Source organism: Leopardus geoffroyi, chromosome A3, assembly GCF_018350155.1.
Source record: "Leopardus geoffroyi isolate Oge1 chromosome A3, O.geoffroyi_Oge1_pat1.0, whole genome shotgun sequence".
In the NCBI taxonomy this organism is placed as follows: domain Eukaryota; kingdom Metazoa; phylum Chordata; class Mammalia; order Carnivora; family Felidae; genus Leopardus; species Leopardus geoffroyi.
In genome coordinates, this window is record NC_059336.1 from 4723887 (window position 1) to 4749689 (window position 25803).

The following is a 25803-nucleotide window of genomic DNA, read 5'->3' on the forward strand; positions in this document are numbered from 1 at the left end:
CCTATAAGATATTTCTATTTAAAATCAATTTGCCTCCTCCAGACCGAAATCAGAAGCGGAGGACAGTTTGCAAACAGCTGCCTAATATGGTGAAAGGTTCAAACAAAACAAAACACAGGCAGATCCACCATGCAGGATATTTGGATCAAAAAGGAATGACTGCTTTCTGCCCTTCTTGTCCACCCCCCCCCCCAACCCCTCCCACAGCCTTGCACCTGCCTGGTCCTTAATAGCTGGTAAATTAACCCGAAAGATGAAATTGGGGAATTAGTGGTTTATTTAGACATTGACATGATTAAATTTGACCACAGATTGGAAAAAAAGTATATGTAAACGGGGGAAAAAAAAGTCATAATGTCAGCAGGGGCTTGTCCTCGGGTGATGGAACTGTGTGTGACTTTCACTTTTGTTCTTCCTCCTCTGTATTTTCCAGAGTATATTAGGAACACTGTTAATTTTATAATGGGAGACAAATAATAAACTTTGTGCTTTCTGAATCTATTAGATATATTAGCTAATAAATTAGCTTTATTAGGAACATGTAATGCTTTTTATAATGGGAAGAGAACAGTAAACTTTTGCTTAAAAAGTCAAGTGTGAAGCCACGCATGTCCCCTGCCTTCTTTTTTTTTTTTATTTTCCTCTTCCACAAAAAGCCCCTCGGCCCAGAGGAATTGTCCCAACGGGTGGCGGCTGGGGGCTGGCGACTGTGGGAAGGGCAGACCCTGCTCTGAACAGCCTTTGTGCAAATACCAAGGAACGAGAAGAAACCTGCCCCGAGCTTCTGGGTCTAGGCTCGGAGGGGAGAATTCTGACTCTAGTGTGATACCCCACCGCCGCCTTGGCAATCCCTCTGCCCTTCGCTGTGCCTCAGTTTCTCCATATTCGAGAAGGGGGAAGTCAGGGGTTTCCCGCCTCCTTTGCTCCCCTGACTTTTTGGAGCTCAGATGCAGAAAGTCGAAATAATATTGCTGGGTTCATGTGTGCTAGTAACCTCAGTGTCTGCAAGGACCCTCGTGTGTATTTAGGGTAATTTCTCTTTTTCCCACACCCACTTCCCTCCTACAGGCATCTACTCACACGTGTGTGATGTCCTGCCTCCGATGCACACGTACGTGAAAAGCACGTTGTCTGCTGTGTGTAGACCTGTGTTTGGGATTTACATGAGTGAGCCTTTCCGCTTCTTTCCCGAGACACTATGCCTTCTAGATCTCTCTGTATTGCGTGTGTATCTCCTTCATTGCTCTAACAGCTCTGAGGAGTCCGTATTTGACAGATGCACTTAGGGGACCACATCTCCCCTCCCTAAACAGAGCTCTGTGATGCTGCTGAGGCCGGGCAGGTGGGGAGAGCTGCCTCCTTTCCTGTCTCCTCCTCCTGAGGAGACCCCCAAGGAACCATTGGGAAAGGAGCGAGCTAGATGATCTCCTGAGGCCCTCCAGCTCCAACACCTGCAGGACTGAGCCCAGCATGAGGTCTGGGTGTACCACAGGGGTCACGCATCTCTGTGTTTAGGGGACGCATCCACCAATGGTAACGGCTACCATCTTACCGAGGACATACAACCTGCCCCACACTAAGAGTTTTATTGCATCACCTCCCGGGATCCTCCCCCAAGCCTCTGAAGATTCTCACTTTTGATGAGCCAAAGGCTCAGAAAGGCTGTCCAAAGTCATGCACCCCGTGAGTGGCGATGCCAGGACATGAACTCCCGCAGGCACCAAAGCCTCCTTTCTCCCCTGGACTGGACCGCCTCTCCTCAACCCTGGTGTCAACACTAAACGTTCTTGCTTCTCAAGTAAAATGGACTAAACCAACCCGTTCTGTCTACACTTGGCCTGTGAGCCCCGGTGTGTCTAAATAGCTCCAAACTGTCCATCAATCCTGAACAGCGACAAGCGACTGGGTGTTCCATAGACAGAGCTACTGGCGTCCAGACTGGGAGGCTCATCCAGTCATTCCACAACCAAGCATGAGCAGTCCTGGCATCAGAGAGGCTGGGCTGGGCTGGGGGACCCAGAGATTTAGAAGGAAAGCCAACCCAAACTTCCCAGGCAAGCAGGCCTGGCAACATAAGAACACGAATCTGCTCTTCCCTCGGCAAAGGGTTTAAGCACTTACCCACTACGTTGGGCTCTGTGGCTACAGAGTTCCTATGTGAACACATAGTCCCATCTTGCAGAAGAATGCCCTTTAAGTGCAAGGACTGTGATGCACCTCCACAGTTTGGGAACTTGTAATCCAAGGGTTAGTTGATGCATTGATGAATTATTACTAATAAATTAATGGATGTGAGGATAAAATCAACACACCGTTCAGTTAGGGCACCACCCAGAACAACTGTGACAACTGCAATGCTCGTAGCTCCACCTGTCCATTCACTTGCCCACTGAGTCATCCATCCACCCACCTACCCATCCATCCTTCCATCCCTCCATCCCTCCATCCATCCATCCATCCATCCATCCATCCATCCATATAGTCATTCATCCATCCCTCCATCCACACACTCACCCACTCACCCACCCATCCATCCATCCACCCACCCACCTACTCATCCATCCATCCATCCATCCCTCCATCCACACACCCACCCACTCACCCACCCATCTGTCCGCCATCCAACCACTCATCCATCCATCCATCCATCCATCCATCCATCCATATAGTCATTCATCCATCCCTCCATCCACACACTCACCCACTCACCCACCCATCCATCCATCCACCCACCCACCTACTCATCCATCCATCCATCCATCCCTCCATCCACACACCCACCCACTCACCCACCCATCCGTCTGCCATCCAACCACTCATCCATCCATCCATCCATCCATCCATCCATATAGTCATTCATCCATCCCTCCATCCACACACCCACCCACTCACCCACCCATCCACCCACCATCCATCCACTCATCCATTCATCCATCCATCCATCCATCCATCCACCCATCCACCCATCCGCCCACATGTGCTCACTGAACACCTACATGTTTGGTTAAACCCTCCAATGCCTTCCAGCTCCTACCACAGCCTGATGGAGCATAAAGACTGAGACAGGTGTGAGGACTAGCGGGGGAAGCTTCTGGGAATCCCAGGGCATTTTCACAACCTGCCTACCCCAGAGGCAGCTGAACAAGGAGCCATTCAGACCCCAAGCAGCTTAGAGCCAGGCTGAGTAGCCAGACTTTCAAGTCCCAGACCCTGTTGTCAGCCAGGCTCCATCTCACAGCAGCTGTGTGACCTTGCACCTCTCCCCAGAGTCTCAGGACCTGGCAAGACGAGATCCTCTATCCAAAGCTCATTTCTGCAGACCCTGACTTCTTAATCCCACTGGGCAGCACACGCATCATCCCCATTTCCAGAAGAAGAAACCCAGACTCAGAGTGAGTCGCAGAACGAGGGCTCGGGTGAGGCAAGCTTGTATAGGTGCAGGGTGGGCACCTGAGAGTGAGCCCCCCCTTATGCGTTGAGCCCTGGTGCCCCACTTCCCTCACCCTAGCCCTGGCCCCAGGAAGCTGCTAAGTGGTGGCATTAAGATGCGTGACCACTGGGAATGCAAGCTGGTGCGGCCACTCTGGAAAACAGGATGGAGGTTCCTCAAAAAACTAAAAATAGAACCACCCTACGACCCAGCAATCGCACCACTAGGCATTTATCCACGGGATACAGGGGTGCCATTTCGAGGGGACACATGCACCCCCGTGTTTACAGCAGCACGATCGACAGTAGCCAAAGTATGGAAAGAGCCCAAATGGCCATCGATGGATGAATGGAGAAAGAAGATGTGGTCTATATATATACAATGGAGTATTACTCGGCAATCGAAATGAATGGAATCTTGCCATTGACAACTACGTGGATGGAACTAGAGGGTATTACGCTAAGCGAAATTAGTCAGAGAAAGACAAATATCCTAGCACTTCACTCATATGAGGACTTTAAGAGACAAAACCGATGCACATAAGGGAAGGGAAACAAAAATCATATAAAAACAGGGAGGGGGGTGAAACAGAAGAGACTCATAAATATGGAGAACAAACTGAGGGTTACTGGAGGGGGTGTGGGAGGGGGGATGGGCTAAATGGGGAAGGGGCACTAAGGAATCTACTCCTGAAACCATCGTTGCACTAGAGGCTAACTAATTTGGATGTAAATTAAAAAAAAAAAATTTTTTTAAAGAAAAAAGATGCGTGACCACATTTTCTGATGTAAACCCAGTGCTCATTCATTCATTCATTCATTCAGCAAAGCTGTGATGAGCCTCCATTACACGCAAGGCATGGCCTGAGCACGGGTACCCTGGGGAATAAGGCTGATGCCATGGCAATCACCAGAGGGGACAAATGAGTGCCAGTTACCCTCCCCCGGAGGGCAGGAACATGGTTTCCCTGCCTCAGTTTCTCCACCTGGAGCACAGGGTCCACAGCGAGGATCTGGCCAGTGTGACGCTGCGTAGGCAGGGATGGCCACCAAGAGGGACCCAGCCACTCTGGCCTGCCTCTCACTTCATCCAGAGCCACCCCTCCCCCACCCCCCTCTGCCAACCAGGGAAGCTGGCCTGGTTGTTTATTTGGTTGTTAGATAACCAAGTCTGAGCACTCTGGCTTTGATCAGGTACCCCTGATAACAAGCAGAGGAAGCAGACCATTTTATGGCAAGATTTCACGGGGCGATTTTACCTTCCCACGGCGTTGTTAGCAGACAAGGAGCAGGAGGTAGGTGTTTGGTGGGGAGGGAAAGGAACAGGCTCCATTCTACCATTCTATTGTGCTTTCCACGGACCCACCCCCAGACTTTGATCTGCGGGGAGGGGTGGGTGGGACGTAAAAGCAAAGCATGGAAGGCTGGCCTCCTGCCCTCCCATCATGGACATCTGGCTCATGGCTGCCTCCCTCACATTGGCTGTGCACGGCCCCAGAAAAACGTACCCTGGGCCACCCCCCCCCCCCAACCAGCCCCAATAGCTCCGACCGCCTGGGGAGGGTCCCTGTGGTTAACAGCCCAGAAAGGCTCGGCTCTGGAGGCCAAAATGTGATAGTGCCCATGGATGTGACTCACAGCCAGCAGAGTGGGGACTTGAGTAAGAATTCGCTTGTCCCCCAAACAGCCTTATAATTAAGTGATTGTTCTGTATGTAAAAAAGGGGTCCGGAACCGAGCGTATACCCACCCTTCCTCTGGCAAAATGCAAGGTCCGGACAATATCGCTTGTTTGTTCGTTAAAAATAAATATATTTTGAGGCCAGTTAGTAAGTTTTAGCTTTGGTCCCTTCTTTCTGTTTTGTTTTACCTCCTTGTAACTACAGGAGAGTCTTATTCAAACATCGTTTGTTCATTTTCTTCGCTTTTTTCTCTTCGGGGAGTAAAATCTGCCTCAGAACAGGTAGCTCGCTGTCCTGAACTTCTGTTTCCTCCCCTGTACAGGAGCCCGTATCTGTCCCGGAATGGCCTCTCCTGAGGGCCACCCCGCCACGACCGTGAAGAGGAAGTGGGCACGGGTCCCAGCCCTAACTGTCGGGCTCCGTGGCGGGGCCCCGCTGAGGCTTACGGACTGCTCTCCCGTCATCGTCCTTCCAAAACTTCTTCCCAGAAAGGCTGTTGGTACAGAATGGGCTTTTTCCTTTAGGATCTTTGGACTTGGGGGCGCCTGGGTGGCTCAGTCGGTTGAGCGTCCGACTTCGGCTCAGGTCATGATCTCGCGGTTCATGAGTCTGCGCCCCGCATCCGGCTCTGTGCTGACAGCTCAGAGCCTGGAGCCTGCTTCCCATTCTGTGTCTTCCTCTCTCTCTGCCCCTCCCCTGCTCATGCTCTGTCTCAAAAATAAATAAAACATTAAAAAAAACAAAACCGTCTAGGATCTTCAGACTTAGAACAGAGCCAGCAGCGTGGTGAGACAGAGCCCCCACGGAGACACAGAGCATCCTGGTCACAAGAAGGGACTCTGCCACTTTCCAGCTGTGTGGCCTTGGGACCGTGGCCCACCCTCTCGGAACTCAGTTTCCCCATTTTTTAAAATGGGGCAAATGAGAATTCTTACCTCCCATCAGGTCGCTTGCAGGGAAGGCATATATGCCTCTGAAGCACCTGGCCCACGCCGGGCTCTCAATGCCACGGGCAATTGCACTTATTTATAAATAAGCCAATCCAACAATTAATAACTGGGCACCATCCTCAGTGGGGGGGCTCCCACGTCGAATAGCAGTACGGTAACTTCTAAAAGCACTGACTTATAAACCCACCCGGGTTATAACAGCCCCTCCCCACGACAAACCCGGACAGCAGCCTGGGGCTGCAAAAAAGCCCAGACCATGCAGTCTCAAACGGTAAGGACAGGACAGCATGCAGTTAGCACAACCATCCGTCGTCGTACGTTTTGCGGATTCAAAGACACAAAATTGCCACAAATAATCCCAATTACGCAATTATAAACAATCATCCCGAGCAACTCCCTGCCCGCCATAAAAGTCAGCCCCCCACACACTTGAACTTAATGCGTGCTGTGGCCACTGCCTGCAGGGAGAGCTGAGACCGCTCTGGGCTTCCGCGCGGCCACTCTGGTCTCACGCTGTTCTCAGTAATCCATAGAGACCAGAAAAAAATGTCATTTTCAGGAAGAGAATTGATCGCTTCTCTCACATTTCCATTTGTGTAAGATCACGCTGTGGCCTCGTTCTGCCCTTCCTGCTCATATCTGCCGCTTCTGGAGAAGACGAAAGCTAGGGCCCGGCCCGGGGCGGGGGAGAGGGGGTCCCCAGATCGGGGGTCCTTGAGGTTGGAGTTAGCTGAAGGGCTCCTGGGGGCCTCACCCAAGCTTCTGGAGGAATCCACAGGTGGGTGCTGTCTCAGACACCCGCCCCAGGACAGAGGCGGACACATGGGTCTATAAACCCTTCAGAGGGCGGGCCGGCGGTGTGGACGTGCACCCTGGGAGACCTGCCCCGAGGTCCCCATGCCGTCCGGAGAGGACAGTCTCCATCTCTGCTCTGCCCTCCCATCCTCCTGTCTCCTCTTTGTCTCTCTCCCGCGTCTCCTCCTGGCTTCTCTGTCTCTGCCTCCCCGCTCCTCCTTTGCCTCTCTTGTGCCCCTTTCGCCCTGCCAGCTCTCTTTCCCTTCCTCTCTCTTCCCCGGGGTCTCTCTTCTCTTTCGCCCTCCTTCCGTCCTCTCGGTCAATGGCAACCCCGTGGAAATGGACCTCAGGTCTACGTGTGTCCAGCCCCCATGCCTCCCTCCCCCACACAGCTTCACGTCCATCGCCCACATGGTCCATGAGGGCAGAAATGACCCAGCTAAAGCCCTGATGCTTTTTCTCTGCTTCCATCACAAACCCAACAGCTGCAGAGGACCTCCTTCCCAGATGCTCATCAAGGATTCAAGGATCCCCTGGCACTCAGGGAGGTTCCCGGGGAGGCCCCCGGGCCTGCGGTGGGGGACAAGAGCTGTCTGGTTTGGGGGCATGGTGTTTGTCTCCTCCTCCTTCCCCTCCTCCTCCCCCCAGCTGCCCTGTCTCTGCCACCCTAAACTGACTCACTCAGATGAGAAGGGGGGGGAGGAGGAGGAGTTGGGGTGGGGTGGGGGGACGAAACCGCCCTGGTCGGCTCCTCGCTGTTTGCCTGGATGCTCTCTGGAGCAGGACGCGCTCCTTACAGAGAGAGGCTGCTGGGCACCCCAGGTTGGCCACTCGCACCGCGCTCCCGAGCTCTCTGGGCTCCAGGTTGACCGCAACTTTTCCAAGAGTATCTGAAAGGCCTGAATAGAAACATCGGGGGTCCTGGGACCCAGCGGGGCAGAGAGGAGTCTCCCACCAACGCCCATGCCCTTCCAGGGACCGGCCTGGCTAGGGGTGCGCTTTGGCGGGAGGACCGCACCGCTTGGGCTTGGCCGGGACAAGCCTTGCAGGGAGGCCTCCTTGCTCACCGCGAGGAGCTCGGGGGAGGCGAGGCCCAGGGGACGGAGGGGGGTCCGCTGGGGGGTCCGAATGGCAGGAGGAGCAGCGCCGGAGGGCTGGGCGCGCTGCACTGGTGTGCGCGCAACGCCTGGGGCTGTCTCCACCTCTTCTGGCAAGTCGGACCTATGAGTGCGCGGCTCGACTTACAGCTATCAACAGCCCGGGCGGGTGAGCGCAGTGAACGCCGCCGAGGGGGGCTCGGGACCCTCGCGACTTCAGCGCAGGACCCCAGCTGTAACGCCAGCGCCCCGCGCCCCGCGCCTCCTCTCCACGCACTGCGGAGGCGCTCCGCGGGCCAGCCGGCCAGCCCCGACGGGATGCCCACGGCCATGCTCCCCTACGCTTGCGTCCTGGTGCTTTTGGGAGGTAGGTGCCCCCGTCCCCCAACACCGGCTCGCCGCCTGAGTTCGGGAGGGAGGGAGCTCGCCGTCGGACTTTCCTTGGGAGGGCCGCAGGGACTGCCGTGGGGGCCTGCGCACGCACGGGGCCGGCGGTGCTGCGCCCCGCGAGCTCTTCCTCGGCCTCCCCGGCCAGCACCTGCCGCTCCTCCCGGGTCCTTCCGCGCCCTGCGCCCCCGCGGACTATGTTACCGTGCCTCGTGCTCTCCCCTCCGCACCGCCGTGCTGTGTGCCGTCGGGGCCCGGACTCCAGGCGCCTGCCGGGCCCCCAGGGGGACCCCGACCTCCAGGAAGATGTGGGAGGATCCCAGGCCCACTGAAGCCCCCGTGGGAAGTTATAAACCCCAAATCCGTCCGATCTGGGCTGCAGGATCCGGTCTTGCCCACTGAGTCCTGAACTGTGGGTGTTCAGGGTTTGTCCCCTGCGGCAGAGCTCGGGGGAGAAGTTTGGGAAGGGGCAGTGACCCTGAGCGCACACTGTGTCCGACAAGCCTGACGGGGGAGGAGGGAGGACAGCCAAGGGACTCCAGGTAGAGGAGGCAGTGCTTTCCTCAGGACTAACTGCTCTCCCGCTGGGTGGGCACAGACAAAACTCTCTACAAATGCCAACTGACCACACTGCGTCACCACTGGCCACAGGGGCAAGACCGGCCATAGTCGTGGAAGTGTTCCCCGTCCGAGGTTCACCCCCAAGCACCTTCGCATGGTGAAGGGTTAAGAATCCTGGCCCCGGAGGGGCGCCTGGGTGGCTCAGTCGGTTGGGAGTCCGACTTTGGCTCAGGTCACGTTCTCACAGCTCATGGGTTCGAGCCCCGCATCGGGCTCTGTGCTGACAGCTGGGAGCCTGGAGCCTGCTTCGGATTCTGGGTCTCCCTCCCTCTCTGCCCCTCCCCCACTCACGCTCTGTCTCACTCTCTCTCTCAAAAATAAACATTAAAAAAATTTTTTTAAAAAAAGGAAGAAGAATCATCTTGGCCCTGGAGTCAGAGCACCTGGCTCAGAAACCAGATCAGGCTTCATATCAAACCTGTGTGGCCTTGGGCAGGCATGTCCATCGGCTGTCTTAGCCTCAACTTTCTCATCCGTCAAATGGGCTTACAGAATCCTCCCTCTGCCTGGGATTGTTGTGAGGGTGCGAGAAGGTATGCAGGGGAACCCCTCAGCACGCTGCCTGGGAGCACTCTCCAAGCTGGCAGCCGGGTGCCACAGGGCAGCCCGTAAACTGGCAGGGGCCACCGGCCACTCTCCTCCACTTGCGGGCAAGGAGCAGTCTGGGCCACCTACAGGACCTCATCCGCGAGTCTGTTCTTCCCAACCCCAAAGTTCTAAGCAAGATATCTGAAGAAGAGAGGGAGGGGGTCCGAAGGAAGGTCGAGGGAGGGCCGGGTTGGCAAGGTGGGGAGTCTCAGCTACATCCATCAGAAGGGGCTATTTTTTCCTGCTGCCAGGGCCAGGGGTGAGCAGTCACTCGCCCGTCCTCTGCCCGGGACTCGTCCACCAATGCAAAAGCAGGCCAGGGCTGCCCTGCTGGTCCATGAGAGAGGGCGGGAGAGAACGAGTGGAGGGCGAGGGGAGAGCCTGGCCAAGGACGTCCGCACTTTCCTCTGGGGGCCGAGGTGGGAGGAGGGCGGGGAGGAGGCTCCCCCCACCATCGGCACCGCCGGGATGGGGCCATCAAGAGCAAGAGGGCAGATTGCCCCAGAAACCTGCAGTCTTGGTCACAGCACAGGGCTGTTGTCTTTGGCAGGCCCCGCACTTCTCGTCATGCTAATAAAATCGCTGAAGTTCAGCATCGCGGCTGGCTCTCGGGGAGCCCGGGCGCTTCACTCCTTGGCGACCTTTTGCCATAGCGAGCGCGACAGATTCCACAGGAGAGAAGCCAGGAGCGCCTGACGGGCCCCGGGGGGCAGACGGGGACGCCCCGGAACCCCCGCTCGAGGCAGATGCTGTGGCTAGAAAGGGTGACGGTCCCCTGCGGGCAGCCCTAGCATTTCCCTGCTCGTGACTCGGGCACCGTCTGCTGCTGAACACTTTCTTCAGAAGTTCTTTTCACCCCTGGCTGCACCTCCCGGCAGCAAGACCCTTTGGCCTTTAGTGAAAGGAAACAGAACCCCGTTAATCCTTCAGATACGTCCATCATTTAGGCCTCCGGTTCTGCAAATCTGGTATCGAATGGCGGGCACACCAGGGGCCCCACCAGGCAAACTCCGACTGAGGACACGCGCGTGCACACCGCCAGGGTGGCTCAGCCCCAGTACCACTGACCCATCCTCCGCTCGGGGGGCCGTTCCTTGTACCAGCAGGATATGTAGCGGGACCCCTGGCCTCTCCCCTCCCAGATGCCAGCAGCAGTAGCTTCCCAGTTACGAGGACCCAAAGGGCCTCCAGACGGTGCCCAGGGTCCCCCAGCTGCAAAGCCGCCCCGGGTCGAGAACCACTGGAGTGGATCAATCCAACTCAACTGGTGGCTTTTCAAATGAAATCTACCAAAATCACCGGGTCTGATGAATTTTGTTATTCTTGCTTGGAGCAATCAGGAAATCAAAGGCACAGTGGGGGCCCCAAGAAAAACAAGGCAGCTTAGGTAGTTTCTAATTTGGACGCTGATTTTTTTTTTTCCTCCCTCCCTCTTGTCTCTGAAAACGTCCTCCTCCTCCTCGGGGATGACGGGAGCGCGGCTGTGGGTAGCGGTCTAGTCCCCCCGCTGCAGCAGAGACCTTCCCCCAAGCCCTGCAGTGCCAGACGGGGTCCTGTGCCAGTTCACCAGCTTCCAGCGCTGGTTTGCTCCGCAGCAATTTCTGGCTTCTAAAAATCTCCTTACTCAGCAAGTGCTGCTTGAGGGGGAAAATGAAAAACCACAGCCTCTTTTTTTTTTTTTTTTTTTCCCCCTCATTTGTATTTCTTTTTTCTAATTTCGGTCCTGCTTTTATCTCGAGCCATATTCTCTGTGATGGCAAGTTATCGTTTCAAGACAGATTAACTAAAACAGAGTCACAGGCTGTTCCGTAATAAATGAGTTGTCGATGTGGGACTCCCTTTCAAAACCGAGAGTAAAAACTGGGAAGAAAATTAAGGACGCTCATCTGAAGATCGAATGCGGATGAAGACCGGTAATTACATTAGTTATTTAAAAATTTTTTTAATGTTTTTTCATTTTTGAAAGACGGAGAGAGACAGAGTGCAAGCAGGGGTGGGGCAGAGAGAGAGGGAGACACAGAATCCGAAGCAGGCTCCCAGCTGTCAGCTGTCAGCTGTCAGCACAGAGCCCGACGCGGGGTTCGAACCCACGAACCGTGAGGTCATGACCTCAGCCAAAGTCGGACGCTTAACCGACGGAGCCACCCAAGTGCCCCTGAGTTAGTTATTTAAAACATAGACAGGGGCACCTGGGTGGCTCAGTCGGCTCAGGTCATGATCTCACGGTTTGTGAGTTTGAGCCCCACGTCGGGCTCTGTGCTGACAGCTCGGAGCCTGGAGCCTGCTTTGGATTCTGCGTCTCCCTCTCTCTCTGCCCCCTCCACCATTCACGCTCTGTCTCTCTCTCTCTCTCTGTCTCTCAAAAATAAATAAACATTAAAAATAAATTAAAAAACAAAACAAAACAAAACACAGACAGCTGTCATAGGAAACTTCCTCTGGCCGCACAGGCAATGGCTGGGGACGGATCTCGGTGGCCAGCTGTGTTGCTTATCTCCTGACCGGGGGTCTAATCTCCAAATTCAAAATAAGCAGCTCCAGGCAAATATAGCAGCTTCCTTAATTTCAAAACCATCTGGATGGCAGACCCATTAGAAGCCACACATGAAGAAACATTTGTGCAATGTACTGGAAGTTAACTGTGTTAATGAAAGCTTCAAGCCAGAATGAGCCCCTGATGAAACTTCCAAGGCATATTGCTTTCACCGCCAAAGCCGGTCTAGAAAATGAAGATCGATAGCCCGATGCAGGGAAAGGAGGACCCTGAAATCGGACTGAACTTGAGGACAATGGAGCTGAGACCTAAATTCTGAAGTTGACACCAGGGGCTGGCCAGGAGGTGTGGCCAGACGTGTGGTGTGGTCGTTGCTTAGGCCCAAGTGGCTTTCGGGAACCCTCTGTGCAAAGCCAGTCCCCCGTCCTCCTGGGATATTCAGACAGTTTCCAAAAGACCCTGATGCAGGAAACGAACTGTACGACCCAGTAAGTGAGCTGCAGAACACGAGCGGGCGGGGAAGGTGCCACAGGGACTAGCATATCCCAGCGAATGTCACACCTCCCAGCTGGAGGGGCCGCCTGTGGTCCAGGGGGTACCGAGACAGCACGGGGGAGGGGGTGCGGGACCGGTCCCCACCCAGGCCCCCCCACTCCCCCACCTGTGCGCCCGGAGCCCTGCCGGGCGTGGCCGAACCCAACGCATGTTTTGTGTGCTGCAGAGAGCTTGACAGCGGCATCTTGGGAATTGGGACGGACCTGGTCCCCACCCTAGCTCTGGCACCGATTCTGTCCCCGATGTCCCCATCAGTCAGTGGGGAATAGCCCTAGCCTTCAGGCGGTGCCAGAAGGGTTACGTGAGACGATTTGAGGCCAGCGCTCGACCCAGAAGCTGGTGAGCCCTCCGTGCTCTCCCTGCAAAGAGCCAGACCCTGCACGAATTTCTCCAGCCCTGCAGAGGAAAGAGGCAGGCCCCGGCTCTCCGCCAGTCGCCGGTTCAACCCGAGCTTGAGCGAGTCCCTCAACGTCCGTCTGGTTCCCACTCGGGTGGCCTGCATGTCCTTGAGGACACCGTGACCGCTGCGATGGGACCGGCAACCCTGACAAAACGAGGCATGCCCCCCCCCGCCCCCCATCCTCGTGGAAGCCTGAGTCAAATGGGCGAGGAAATCTTCAGTAGAGCAACTGATGACAAAATGATGAGCACCACAGAGAGGACATCCAGGGGCACGGAGCCTAGGCGGAAGGCGGCGGGGTGGGGCGGTGCCATGCGAGCTGAAATCTGACCAAAGAGGAAGCGTTGACCGGAGGAGGAACATCCACGGACAGGGACCGGCATGTGCCAAGACCGAGGTGTGAAAGGAAACAGTGACCAGAGACGAGGCCCCCGGGGCTGGCGAGGGGGGGGCGGAGGGGCAGGGGGGTGGCTGTGGGTGAGCTCGGAGGTTGGCAGGGGCTCGATCAGAGAGGGCCTCGAGGAGGAGTTGGACTTCGCCTTGAGGGCAGTGGAGGGTCCACTGAAGGGTTTTGGCAGGGAAGGAACCCGCTAGTGAGTTCCCCATCACTGGAGGCATCCAAGAGCGAACGGAATGATGGCGGGGGGGGGGCTGCTTCGGTGAGGAAGCTGCCTGGATTTGCCTCCAGCCCTGAAAGTCTCTGAGCCTAAGGAGCTCCACCAACAAGGACACATGCTTTTGACTGTGGTTTTGGCCCCCCGCAGGCTCCCCGAATCCCGAGCCTCGGAGTCATGCTGGTAAGGGCGGTGGGCTATCTGAACACGTCCAACAGGCCCACGCTCCACGTGGCACCCACGTCAGCACACGCACAGCATTCCCCGGAGGAGAAGCAGGGGTGGGAAACACAGCCTCCCCAGCCTCCAGCCCTCGGTCATTACTCTGGCTCCTCGGTCCTCATTTCTCTCCCTCTCATTTAATCGAGGCTGTCAGCCACTTTGGGGGGGGGGGTGCATTTTGAGATTGAAAATGCTCATATCCTGTCACGATATAGGCTGTAGGAAAGCGTGCATGGGACTCAGTCGCAGCCAGACCCTCTGTCCAGCTCAGCGCGTTCTCCACTCACCCCTCTTCCTTGCGACTCTGTCCTCTCTCCTCTCCTTCTGGTGCTCGTCAGTCCCCATCGGACCCACGTCCCCACACATTTCCCAGACAAGCTTTCTTCCGCCTCGGAGAAGACGGCGGCCGCCAGTCACCGCCGTGACGCAGTCACAAGGAAGTCCCTTCTACCACGGTCTCCTTGCACACACGTGCCGTCCCTTCTGTTTGCCGCACTGGTCTTCCCCCAGCCTCCCCTTCACCCATGCATCTGGGTGTAAGTTCTTTACAGTGGAATTGCCGTGGCAAAATGTGTGTGTTAAATTCTTTCACTAGCCTTCCTTCCAGATGGGTTGCACCAGTTAGCGCTCCCCACAGATGGCCTCGGACAGCACCAGTTCCCAACCTTGCCAGGCCTCGTCATTATCATTCTTCAAAAATCTTGCCAGTGGCGATGCTTGCTTGTTTGGATTTGCATTCCTTTAATGACGAGCAAAGAGGAACGTCTGTTTGGATTTTCATGGACCCCTTGAATTGATTTTCCTGTGAACTACTGTCTGGTCATATCCTTTGCCCATTTTTATATTGACCTTTTGGAAAACATCTTTTCTTCTTGTTGATTTGTGAGTGCTCTTTACATAGAGAAAACAAATGGTCTCCTGTGTATGTTGCCGTTTCTCGCAGCCTTCCACTTGTCCACTCATGCTTCCTAAAAGGAACTTGCCAATTCCTCAGCCTTTTCGCTTCTACTCCATTGGAACATGTGCAAGGGCACATTCATAGGCTATAAGCTAAACGTGCATTTTTCCCCAGAGGGACGGATAGATGGCCAGATGTTCTTACCATAAATGACCACATGTTGAGCGTATGTGTGGGAGAGCAAGACCGACTTTCCTTGGGGAGAAGGGCATAGCTCAGGGGGCCGTGCCAAGCACACCGCTCGCTTTGCCTCATTCTCGTGACCTCCCTGTGTGATGGGCACATTTCACGGAAGACAGAAGCAAGATCACGCGCCCAGGGTCATCCGGCGGGAAGCCCAGGGCCCAGACTCGTGGGCCACGGAACTTCATGCCTTAACCAACCACGCCCCGCCAGTGAGGGTCCAGCTCCAAGCCCAGGCAGGGGCCTCCCTGCCCTGCTGCCTTCCTCCACGAGCCTGTGTGAGGTCTGGGCACCGGGAGACGCACTCGCCCGAGGCATCGGGGCCCTGGTCTCCGTGCGTGGCCCCACGTGGGGAGCACATACAGAGACTGCAGGCAAGCCGGCCGGACAGCTTCCTAGATCCCCGATTACGTGCTGATCAGAAAGCTGTTGGGGCTGGAAGGACCCCAACTGTCCGTCAGCGAGGACCGCGGTGTAGACTGGGTCCTGGAAACAGCTTCCCACATTCAGACCCCAGCGGCTGCCCCTCCATTCGCTAATTACTCATCCTTCTTGCCTCGGTCTCCTCCTTTGCCAGATAACGTCTACACCACGGGGTTGCTGCCAGGAGACTCTGTGGGTGGAAAAGTCAGCACAGCGCCAGGCACAGAACAGGCACTTGCTGGGCCACTCACACCATTAGACAGGGACAGGACGCTGCCCTGCGGGTTCCCCTCCAGAGACCAAGGGACACTGCGTCTCGGGGACAGCTGCGAGGCCTCCGGGGACAACAGCAGCACGGCCAGAGAGGAAGGGTCAGAAACGGTTGGCCGGGGGCACAGAGGACGGGGAGGGGGTCAGAAGCCCAGCTTCCTGCCTCCACAGGTGCGAGGGGGGTGGCCTCTGCCCGACCAGGTAGCCAAAGGGCCCACCGTGGTGGGTGGTCTGATGCCATGTGTTTCAGGCAGAGGATTTGGGAAGTGTTTCTGCGTCGCGTCCCACGCTGCCGTACAAAGTACCGCCGAGTGGGTGACTCAAAACAACGGGAAGTCACTGCCTCGGGCTTCTGGAAATCTGAAGTCCCGGTGGGAGCAGGGTCACGCTCCCTCTGAAACCCGTAGGACAGGATCCCGTCTTGCCTCTCGTGGCTTCTGGTGTTGGCTGGCAATCTGTGGCCTCCCCTGACTTTAGACGCAGCCCTCCAGTGTCTGCCCACGCCGTCACGTGGCTGCCTCCTGCGTGTCTGTCCCTCTTCACCCCTTCTTGGAAGGAGCCCAGTCGTCTTGGCGTAGGGCACCCCTCCTCCGGTATGACTTCCTCTTAACTATTTACGTGTGTAATGACCCTATTTCTAAATAAGGTCACATGCCAAGATACTGGGGGGTAGGATTCGAACATATTTGGGGGGGGGCTGCAAATCTGCCCGTGACGCCTTGTGTTGCATCCGAAGGACCCACCCGTGGGTGGGACGGCAGCGGGTGTTTCTGGGAGGTGGAGAATCTGGAAGTCATGTCACCGGTCTGCAGCTGAGAGGTGGGACGGACTCAAGCTGGACCCAGGGACCCAAGGAGGGAAGGGAGGCCGGGAGACCAACACCTAAATATTCCAACTCGAGGCAACGACTTGAATAAATTTGGAGGGAATTACGCACCCACAAAAAAATCCAATGTCAGAAAACCACATTGAATGATACGGAAAGATATTTTTGATAAAACGTTAGAACAGAAACCCGGTATCTATACATTTGCTCTCAGGTTTATTTTCACTGGTGGGGGGTGGACGGGGGCATCCTTATTCTTTAAAAATGAACTAGACGAAGATAGGCGAGTGAGTGGTTATCTCTGGGAGGTGTGATTATGGGTGATTTCTCTGTCTTTGTGTATTTCCTACAGGATCAATTCCATCTGGGCTGGGTTTGCAGCCTCCCAGAGCCACAGTCCCCCGGGTTTGCCAGGACCCCCACCGGAAAGTCTGGTTGGAGAAGTCATGAAGGCTGGGGTTTGCTCAGCCTGCCCCAGCTGCGGGGTGGGGGCCTGGTGTCGGGTCGCAGGCCTAGAGAAGCTCTTAGGTGCCCCTGTGCCCTGTGAAGTACATGGGGCTACAGGACAGGGGACTAGAGTCCGTGTAGGGTGACTGAGGCCAGGCCATGGCTCCGGATGCATCCGTATCAGCAAAGGCTAACGTCCACCGGGCACCTGCTGTCATTAAGCACTTTAGGGGACATTACGTTATTTCTTCTCAGCCACTTTGTGATTCGGGTATTGCTGTCATTGCCATTTTTTCAATGTTTATTTGTTTTTGAGAGAGAGAGGGAGACAGAGAGAAAGACAGCATGCGCACCCTAGTGGGGGAGGGGCAGAGAGAGGGGGAGACAGGGGATCTGAAGCGGGCTCCTCGCCGACAACAGAGCCCGATGTGGGGCTCGAACTCTCGAACCTCGAGATCACGACCTGAGCCAAAGTCAGATGCTTAACCACCCAGGTGCCTCTGTCATTGTCATTGGACCCCCAAGTGAATGGAGGCCACGGGGTTAGGAGGCTTCTCAGGGGCAGAGGCCTGGACAGACCGGAGCCTGTGGGTTTGTGGTTGTTCAGGAGCCATCCAGAGCACGCGAGATGCCGGACCCTGTGAGCCCAGGGAGCCTCACTGCTCCCTGGCAGACCAGAGGTGCAAACAGTCTCCGCATGGGCAGCCCAGGGGCTGAGGGACCCACTTCTCACCACACGGGAGAACCAGGGAAGGTGTGGTCCTCCCCAACACCCGGGAGATTCGCTGCATTGATTCCTTGGCCCTGAGGAATCCCCCGCCCACCCCCCTTCTCAAGTCCTCTTTGCCCGACGCAGAATGTGACGGACAAACGCCTCCTTCTGCTCACAGCAAAGTTCCCCCGTTGACTCTCATTCTGGAGGACTTGGCAGTCAAGGTGCCTCCCCTCCAGCTGGGGGAGGAGTGTCAGGCTGGGCAGATAGGGTGCTGGCTCCGGGACCTAGAATCTCCGTGCAGTGACCGGAAGCTTGGGTGCACCCTGCCCACGCGGGGTGTCCTAGGGACACCGTAGGATAGTTCCCACCAGCCGGGTGCAGGGCACCGCTGAGGTCAGTGCTCACCCACGCTCTTCTAAGGAGTTCCCTCTCGGTTTGCTGAGTCAGGCGCGGCTTCTGTTGCTTACAACCAAAGCACCTACCCGGTGCCTCCAATGTCCATTTTGAGACCGTGCTGTCTGAGCAGTTAGCTGGATGGTGTGCATGCTCTGGTCTCCATCGTTAGCTCTCCCCAGAGCTCAAATCTGGGCTGCCGTCCCCCAGCCTTAATACTAAATTATGCAGAGAAGGGGAAGAAAAACAATAGCTCACACCCAACCCCACTCTTCCCGAAAAAACATGCCTAGAAACGGAGAGCAAGACACAGATGTATTTAGCTTGGAATCACCAGCGACCGCAGTAAAACTAAATTGCTTGTTCTTTGAAATATACAATTAGAGTTGTTTTAACATGTGTTTTTGGTGGTTGGGTGTGGTTTCTAGATAGTTGGAAACTTAAGTCTACTGTTTAGCCCGTCAGCTTCAACCAGATCTGTTGGGCTCCAACTTCCTTCCCAGCAGCCCCCAGTGACTGCAATGAAAACCAACATGCCAGTGGGCAGGGGTGCCTGGCATCTTACAACGGCGGACCTTCGGCCTTGTTTTTTCCTCCCCGGTCTTACCAGGCTTTTGCGTCTTCGTCGGCCTTTTGCGACGGATCCGTTTAAAGGAGACACTGAGGGGCGCCTGGGTGTCCAGCACTTGGTTTCGGCTCAGGTCCCGCTTCGGACCCCGTGCTGAGCACGGAGCCTGCTTGGGATTCTCTCTCTCCCTCTCTCTCTGTCCCTCCCCAGCTTGCTGTCTGTCTCTCAAAATAGATGAGAGATAGATAGATAGATGGATAGATGGATAGACAGATAGTCTTTAAAGTAACCACTGAAGTCTCAGACAGGGTAACTCTGTGCAGCACCATCATTCTCCTGGCAAACCCCACTCCGAGCGTTCAGGGCTGGTAAGCGCCTGCTTAGGGACAATTCAGAAACTGTGTTATGCTGTTAACCGTGCTTAGGGACCGCCTCACTTCCCATCGGAGCCCCCCAGGTACATGTGAGGAGCTAAGTCCGTTCCTATCCAGAGCATTCATTATTGCTGACGGAGGCCCAGGGAGGACAGGCTGGGGCCTGAGCCCCCCCAAACCCTCTAAGGGCTTCACCAAGGACACAGATTCGCCTGGAATTTACATATCCGTCTCCAGAGCGATCCTCCCGGGAGCCTGAGGCCAGGGCTTCTGCAGTTCATTACTGACAGGGCGAAACACAGGGTTCACCCTGTTTACATAGATTAATTTGCTCGGAAAGTTCTTTTCCTTTTTTATCCCGCTTCAGTACAAAGACACACTTCTCTCCCTTCATGCAACTTCATGTAACTTCAACTCAATGGTGTATTTCTTTGTCCAAGTTTTCAGTTCTTCAGCAGGCATTCAGGCGGTGCCTACCGTGTGCCAGACACCTGTCCTACACCCTGGGGGAGGGGGTGACGCAACAGTAAACAAAACGGGTGTGGCCCTCACGGGGCTCACATTCTAGTTCTGTGCGGGGCTTGGGGCGGGGAGGGGGGAGCAGGCAATAAGGAAAGAAATAAACGAGGAAATGACTGAGGGTGACGTCTCTGTGACAAGAAGAGAAGCCAGGGGGTGGTGTGACCCACCAGGGGCAGGGCTGCCCGTGAACCTGGGAGGAGGCCACTTTGGAGCTCGCTCCAAAAAGATGAAATGAAAAGAAGCTGGCCATGGAAAGATCTAGGATGAAGGGAACCAGAGTCGGGGACTCAGCAGGTGCAGAGGCCCGGAGACAGAAGTCACTTTGGTCGGTTTAGGGAACGGGAGGGAAGTCTGAACAGCTGGAGGAGGAGAGGGTGATGGAGACAGGTCAGAAGGGAGGGCAGGCCAGCTCGTGCGGTGGTAGAAGGTCTTGGACAAGGTTGTGGTCAAGTCCAATGGCAAATTTAGAGGCTCAAATAGGCTGTCCGGCTGCTGGACGGAGAATGGGTCTCTGGGAGGCAGCGGGGAAGGCTGGGCTGCCCTGGCGGAGATGGACAGAGCAGAACTATCTCTAAATACATGCGGAGGCAGAACACTAGGACTCGTCAGTGGACCGGATGCAGATGCCGTGAGAGTGTCCTGGGGCTGCCAGACCAAGGTACCGCCAACTAGGGCTTAAAACAACAGACATGTATTCTTTCCTAGTTCTGGGGGCTGGAAAGTCAACGTATCGGCAGGGCCGGGCTCCCTCCAAAGGCTCCAAAGGAGACTCCTTCCTTGCCTCTTCCAGTTTCTGGTGGGTCTGGGTGTTCTCCGGCTTTTGGTCACCTCATTCCAGTCTCTATCCCCGTCTTTACACGGCATGGTTCCCTACGTCTTCTGGGTCTCTGTCCCAGTTTCCATCTTCTCAGAACACCGGTTATTGGACTAGGGCCCCCCCTCATCCAGTATGTCATCATCTTAACTTGACCACCTCTGCAAAAACCCGATTTCCAAGATCATATTCACGGGTACTGGGAGTTAGGACTTGAACGTATCTTTCCGGGGAGCACAATTCAACCCACGATGGGGGGTGACGAGATGACTCCCAGATGTGTGCTCTGCTATCAGGAGGATGATAGAATCTGGGGAAGACTGTGGTGGTCGGACCACCATGAACTATGGGGTGGGTTGTCCACTCTACAGGAGTGACATGGTATCTGTGTTCCACAAGCCCAGCCAAGGGCCCTGGTGCGGACTGGGCCTGCCCGGAGGGTCACCTTTTTCTAACTCGTTGTCCAAATTCCTTACTAGCCTTAGGGGCTAGCTGTAGCCCAAATGGATCGGGTCGGAGGTGGAGGAGATCCAGAATCCGGATTGGCCATATGGTGCTCAAGTTACCCGAGAGCAAGGATGTTCTTAGCTATGTTAGCACTCACAGAAGTCACCTGTCTGCTGAACGTAGCCACCGCCCCTCCTTCACAGAGACCGTGGAGGTGGCTGCAGAAGGGTGACATGACAGCAGTCATGTGGATGTGTGAATGACAGCAGTCACAAAATCCTAATGCAGGTGGTACACTCCGTAAGAGCATGGGCTTCCCCCCTCGGAGACTCAGAGAAGGCCTCCCTGAGCACAGGAGTTTTGGTGAGGTCCCGGGGGGACAAGTGGGAGTTGGCCAAGAGGACACGAGGAAGGACGATCTGCCGTCATTCCTGGCTCACCGCGGTGGTAGGAGGCAGTCAGATGGAAGGGGACAGGTCGCAGAGGCCCCCAGCCCGGCCTAGGAGCTTGGGCTCCATCCGGGGCCAGTGGGGCACCCAGGGGTGATAGACTCGGCTCAGCAGAGCAAGCTCATGACAGGCTCCCTCTGACAGCCTGCATGGTCACGGAGGCTTGTTTTCTGTTGCTGTTTTTTAACTGGATGTCGTCTTTCTTTAAAAGCTAAAACTAGGGGCGCCTGGGTGGCGCAGTCAGTTAAGCGTCCGACTTCGGCCAGGTCACGATCTCGCGGTCCGTGAGTTCGAGCCCCGCGTCGGGCTCTGGGCTGATGGCTCAGAGCCTGGAGCCTGTTTCCGATTCTGTGTCTCCCTCTCTCTCTGCCCCTTCCCCGTTCATGCTCTGTCTCTCTCTGTCCCAAAAATAAATAAACGTTGAAAAAAATAAATAAATAAATAAATAAATAAATAAAAGCTAAAACTATCAGATTCCGAAAGGCCTGGTGCATAGTAGGCACACACAGAATACCTGTTGGGAGATTAAATGGAAGCATTCTGGTGTGGCCAGGCGGTGGGTGAGGCCAGGGCAGGTGACAGAGCTGAGCAGGCCTGAGTATTTCTGAAAAGGGTCAGTACTTCTGAAAGGACGCAGAAGGTTCTGGAGAAGGAGAGGGGGCGGAGCTTGGGGGGAGGGGTGCAAGGCAGGGGGAGGGGACTCTTCTTGAGGGAGGTGGGATGCGGAGACGGGGATGTCACCCCCAGAGTCGGGCCAGCGGCTCTGGGAGATGAGGAAGGTTTGAAAGGGACGCCGAGGGGAAGGGAAGCAGCTGACTAGGAGCGGCTTGGTCCCCTGCACATCTGGGGACTTCTCTCCAGCAGCTGCTGGGCAAGGAAGATGGGTCGGTGCATGATGTTTATGAAACCAAACACCGAGCTGGTGGCTCCGGGAGGGCAGGCGGTGGACAAGAGTGAGAAATCGGGGCGGGGGGGGGGCATGGGTGTGGTTGGCGGGGAGCCCCCCCCCAGCACGCCTTCCCCTCCTCTCCCACCGTTCCTGAGTCCCTTCTGCTGGCCCAGTGTCGTCCAGCCTCGAAGCTGGCGGGCCACCGGCTCCGTGATGTGTGTGACTACCAGGACGGGCACACCTGTCCCTCTTCCCACCTCCCTGCCCCGGTTGGCGATGCAGACACGCTCGGAGTCCATTGGGCCGGACACACAGGCGACGGTCACACCGAGGCGGGAGGCAGGCAGCCGGGCCTGCAGAGTAGAAACCAACTTCCAGCCGGCGTCAGCCACAACCGCGTCCCCATCAGCGCAGTTGGTGCGGGAAGTGAGGAAGAGAGGGCTGTGGGCCCAAGGTGGGGACCGGACGGACACCCAGAGGGACACACGGTGGAGACAAGACTCCAGGGAAGGGGGGCGGGGGGATGTGAGGGCAGAGCCCACGGCCTCAGCGAGGCAACATGACATCCACCAGGAGGTGACCACCAAGGGCGGAGCTCCAAGGACAAGGTGCTTTGGCCTGATGGAGGCGGCAGAATGTTCTAGAAGCAGCACTGGCTTAGGGTCTGCAGTCAAAGACGCTGTTATTCAGTGGGACACCAAGTTTATCAGGGATGGGGGTGCCGGTTCGGCTGGTGCCCAGACCAGGACAGAAGTCAGGTGGCCAGTTTGCACGTGTTCTTCTAAAAGTTCTCCTTAAGACTCTTTTCCTGTAAGTGTCGGACTTTGGCTCAGGTCACGATCTCGCGGTTCATGGGTTCGAGCCCCGCGTCGGGCTCTGTGCTAATGGCTCGGAGCCCGGAGCCTGCTTCGGATTCTGTGTCTCCCTCTCTCTCTGCCCCTCCCCTGCTCTCTCTCTCTGTCTCTCTCCCTCTCTCTCTCAAAATAAACATTTTTAGAAAATTAAAAAAAAATAAGACCCTCTTCCTGGTCAAGTGTGTCCCTGTCAGCCCCCCCGGACCAGTAACAGGCGACTGTTCTTTTGTCAGAGGCCAATTCAAGAAGACCAAGGATGTTAACGGCCTCCTTTTTTTTAGTCTTTTTTTTTTTTTAATTTTTTTTTTTCAACGTTTATTTATTCTTGGGACAGAGAGAGACAGAGCATGAACGGGGGAGGGGCAGAGAGAGAGGGAGACACAGAATCGGAAACAGGCTCCAGGCTCTGAGCCATCAGCCCAGAGCCCGACGCGGGGCTCGAACTCACGGACCGTGAGATCGCGACCTGGCTGAAGTCGGACGCTCAACCGACTGCGCCACCCAGGCGCCCCTCTTTTTTTTTTTTTTTAAGTTCATTTATTTATTTTGAGAGCGAGAGAGTGAGTGAGCAGAAGAGGGGCAGAGAGAGGCGGAGAGTTAAATCCCAAGCAGGCTCCACACTGTCAGCACAGAGCCTGATGGGGGGGGGGGGGGGGGGCTCGAACTCACAACCATGAGATCATGACCTGAGCCGAAATCAAGAGTCACAAGCTTAACCGACTGAGCCACCCGGGTGCCTCCCTGTTTTTTTTTTTTTTAACTCCAAGAAATTATATCCTTGTTAATCAGGAAATGTGATATTTGGGACTGCACTCAACACCCTCTAATAGGCTAGGTTCCCAGCCACCGAAGGGGCTCATTTTAGAGGCTAACACTTCAGCTGCACACAGCCAGCCGACACGAGGCTCTGATTATGATGCCGGCCCCTCTGAACAAATTTCATTATTGAGCAAGACACTTCTGAAGCTAGTTTACATTGTCTTTGCTTGGCTGACCTTGTACGCTATTGAATTGGAAAATGTAGTTTGTATTGTAAGGCCTCTTAATAATGTATTTTTTTTTAAACAAGGGACGTTTCCATTGCAAATGAGACAAAGAACACCATACTTAGCACAAAGAATGCCTCCGTCTGTTTTGAAACATAATTTTCATTAGCCAGGTTTTTCACCGTAACAGGATTTAAATTTTATTTTAAACACAGCCTGCCCCCCCCAACCCAAGAACACATATTTATTTATATTCCTCCATTTAAAAAGCTGTGGAAAGATACACAAACTAATAATAACAGTTGCTGCCAGGAAGGGGCAAGGATGTTGAGAGGCTGTTGTTTCCCTACACTGGATTATTTTTTAATAATGAGAATATATTGATAGAGGCAGGACCCAATCCTGCGAGCGGGGGTATGTGTTATGGGTTGAACCGTGTTCTGCTCCCCCCCCCCAAATTCATACTTGAAGTCTTTTTTTTTTTTAATTTTTTTTTTTTTAAATTTTTTTTCAACGTTTATTTATTTTGGGGACAGAGAGAGACAGAGCATGAACGGGCGAGGGGCAGAGAGAGAGGGAGACACAGAATCGGAAACAGGCTCTAGGCTCTGAGCCATCAGCCCAGAGCCCGACACGGGGCTCGAACTCACGGACCGCGAGATCGCGACCTGGCTGAAGTCGGACGCTTAACCGACTGCGCCACCCAGGCGCCCCCATACTTGAAGTCTTAACCCCAACCCACTACCTCTGACTGTGACCTTTCAGAGGTGATGGAGTTAAACTGAGGTCACTGGGCTGGGTCCTTACTCCACGTGACCGGCATTCTCATGCAAAGGGGAGACTCGGAAGGCATGTGAAATACACAGAGAGAAGCCCAGGAAAGAAGCTGCAAACGAACCAACCCCACCTACACCTTGGTCTGGGACTTCCAGCTTCCAGAACTGGGAGAGCATCCGTTTCCATGGTGGAAGCCGCCAGCATGTGGCGTCTAAGGGCAAGTCGCGAGCGGGTCCAAGTTCCTCCTCTGTGGAGTGTTCAGATGGATGCGAGCTGGACGCGGAGCCACGGCCCCTGGATCACACCTACCTCCTCCAGTCTCTACCCAGGCTGCTCTTACGCCTGCCCTTACATCTGCTCTCCCACCAGCACCACCAGACGCAAGCAGTTGGGAGGGATCCGTATCACCGGATCTCACCCACGCTGTCCACTTCCAGTGACCCACACGTTCTCTGCCTTCTCTCGTTCGATTCTCTGGCAAGTCCCTGAAATCCTCGGCACACCTTGTCAGGCACCCCCGGCCCCCTCCACCGGTTCCCCAAACTGACATAACCCCTGCCACCTCCACGGGACCCCTTCTGAACTCACCCTGCCTTCTTCCTCCTCCCCCCTCCCTTCCGGGGGCCACCAGCGACAGGTTCAGCCCACCCAGCTCCCCTCGTCTGTTCTCTGCTCCCTGAATTTGCTCCTCTGTCCCTTGCAGGCTCCTGCCCCTTAACGTTTACTTATTTTTGGAAGACAGAGAGAGACAGAGCGAGAGCAGGGGAGGGGCAGAGAGAGGAGGAGACACAGAATCCGAAGCAGGCTCCAGGCTCTGAGCTGTCAGCACAGAGCCCGACACGGGGCTCGAACCCACGGACCGTGAGATCACCACCTGAGCCAAAGTCGGAAGCTTAACCGACTGAGCCACCCAGGTGCCCTGGCTCCTGCCTCTTAAGGCAGGGCTGGTCAGTGGGCCTGGATGCTGGCCACTTGTGCAATTTTAAACGGCCTAGTAGCCACCTTGTTAAAAGGTAAAATGAATGAAATGAAGTTATGTAATTACATATTTCAATCAATGTTTAATTCTCTTTCT

At 55.3% G+C, this 25803-nt stretch overlaps 1 protein-coding gene across 1 annotated transcript in view; it reads left to right on the plus strand.

The window, feature by feature from the left end:
* The first annotated feature begins 7250 nt into the window (after nt 1-7250).
* APCDD1L (APC down-regulated 1 like) overlaps nt 7251-25803 on the plus strand; it is a 57593-nt gene continuing 39040 nt past the window's right edge. Inside the window, exon 1 of the mRNA XM_045444123.1 lies at nt 7251-8319. Within this exon, the coding sequence (XP_045300079.1) occupies nt 8079-8319 (241 nt within the window). The 5' untranslated portion in view covers nt 7251-8078. The remainder of the gene's footprint in view (nt 8320-25803) is intronic.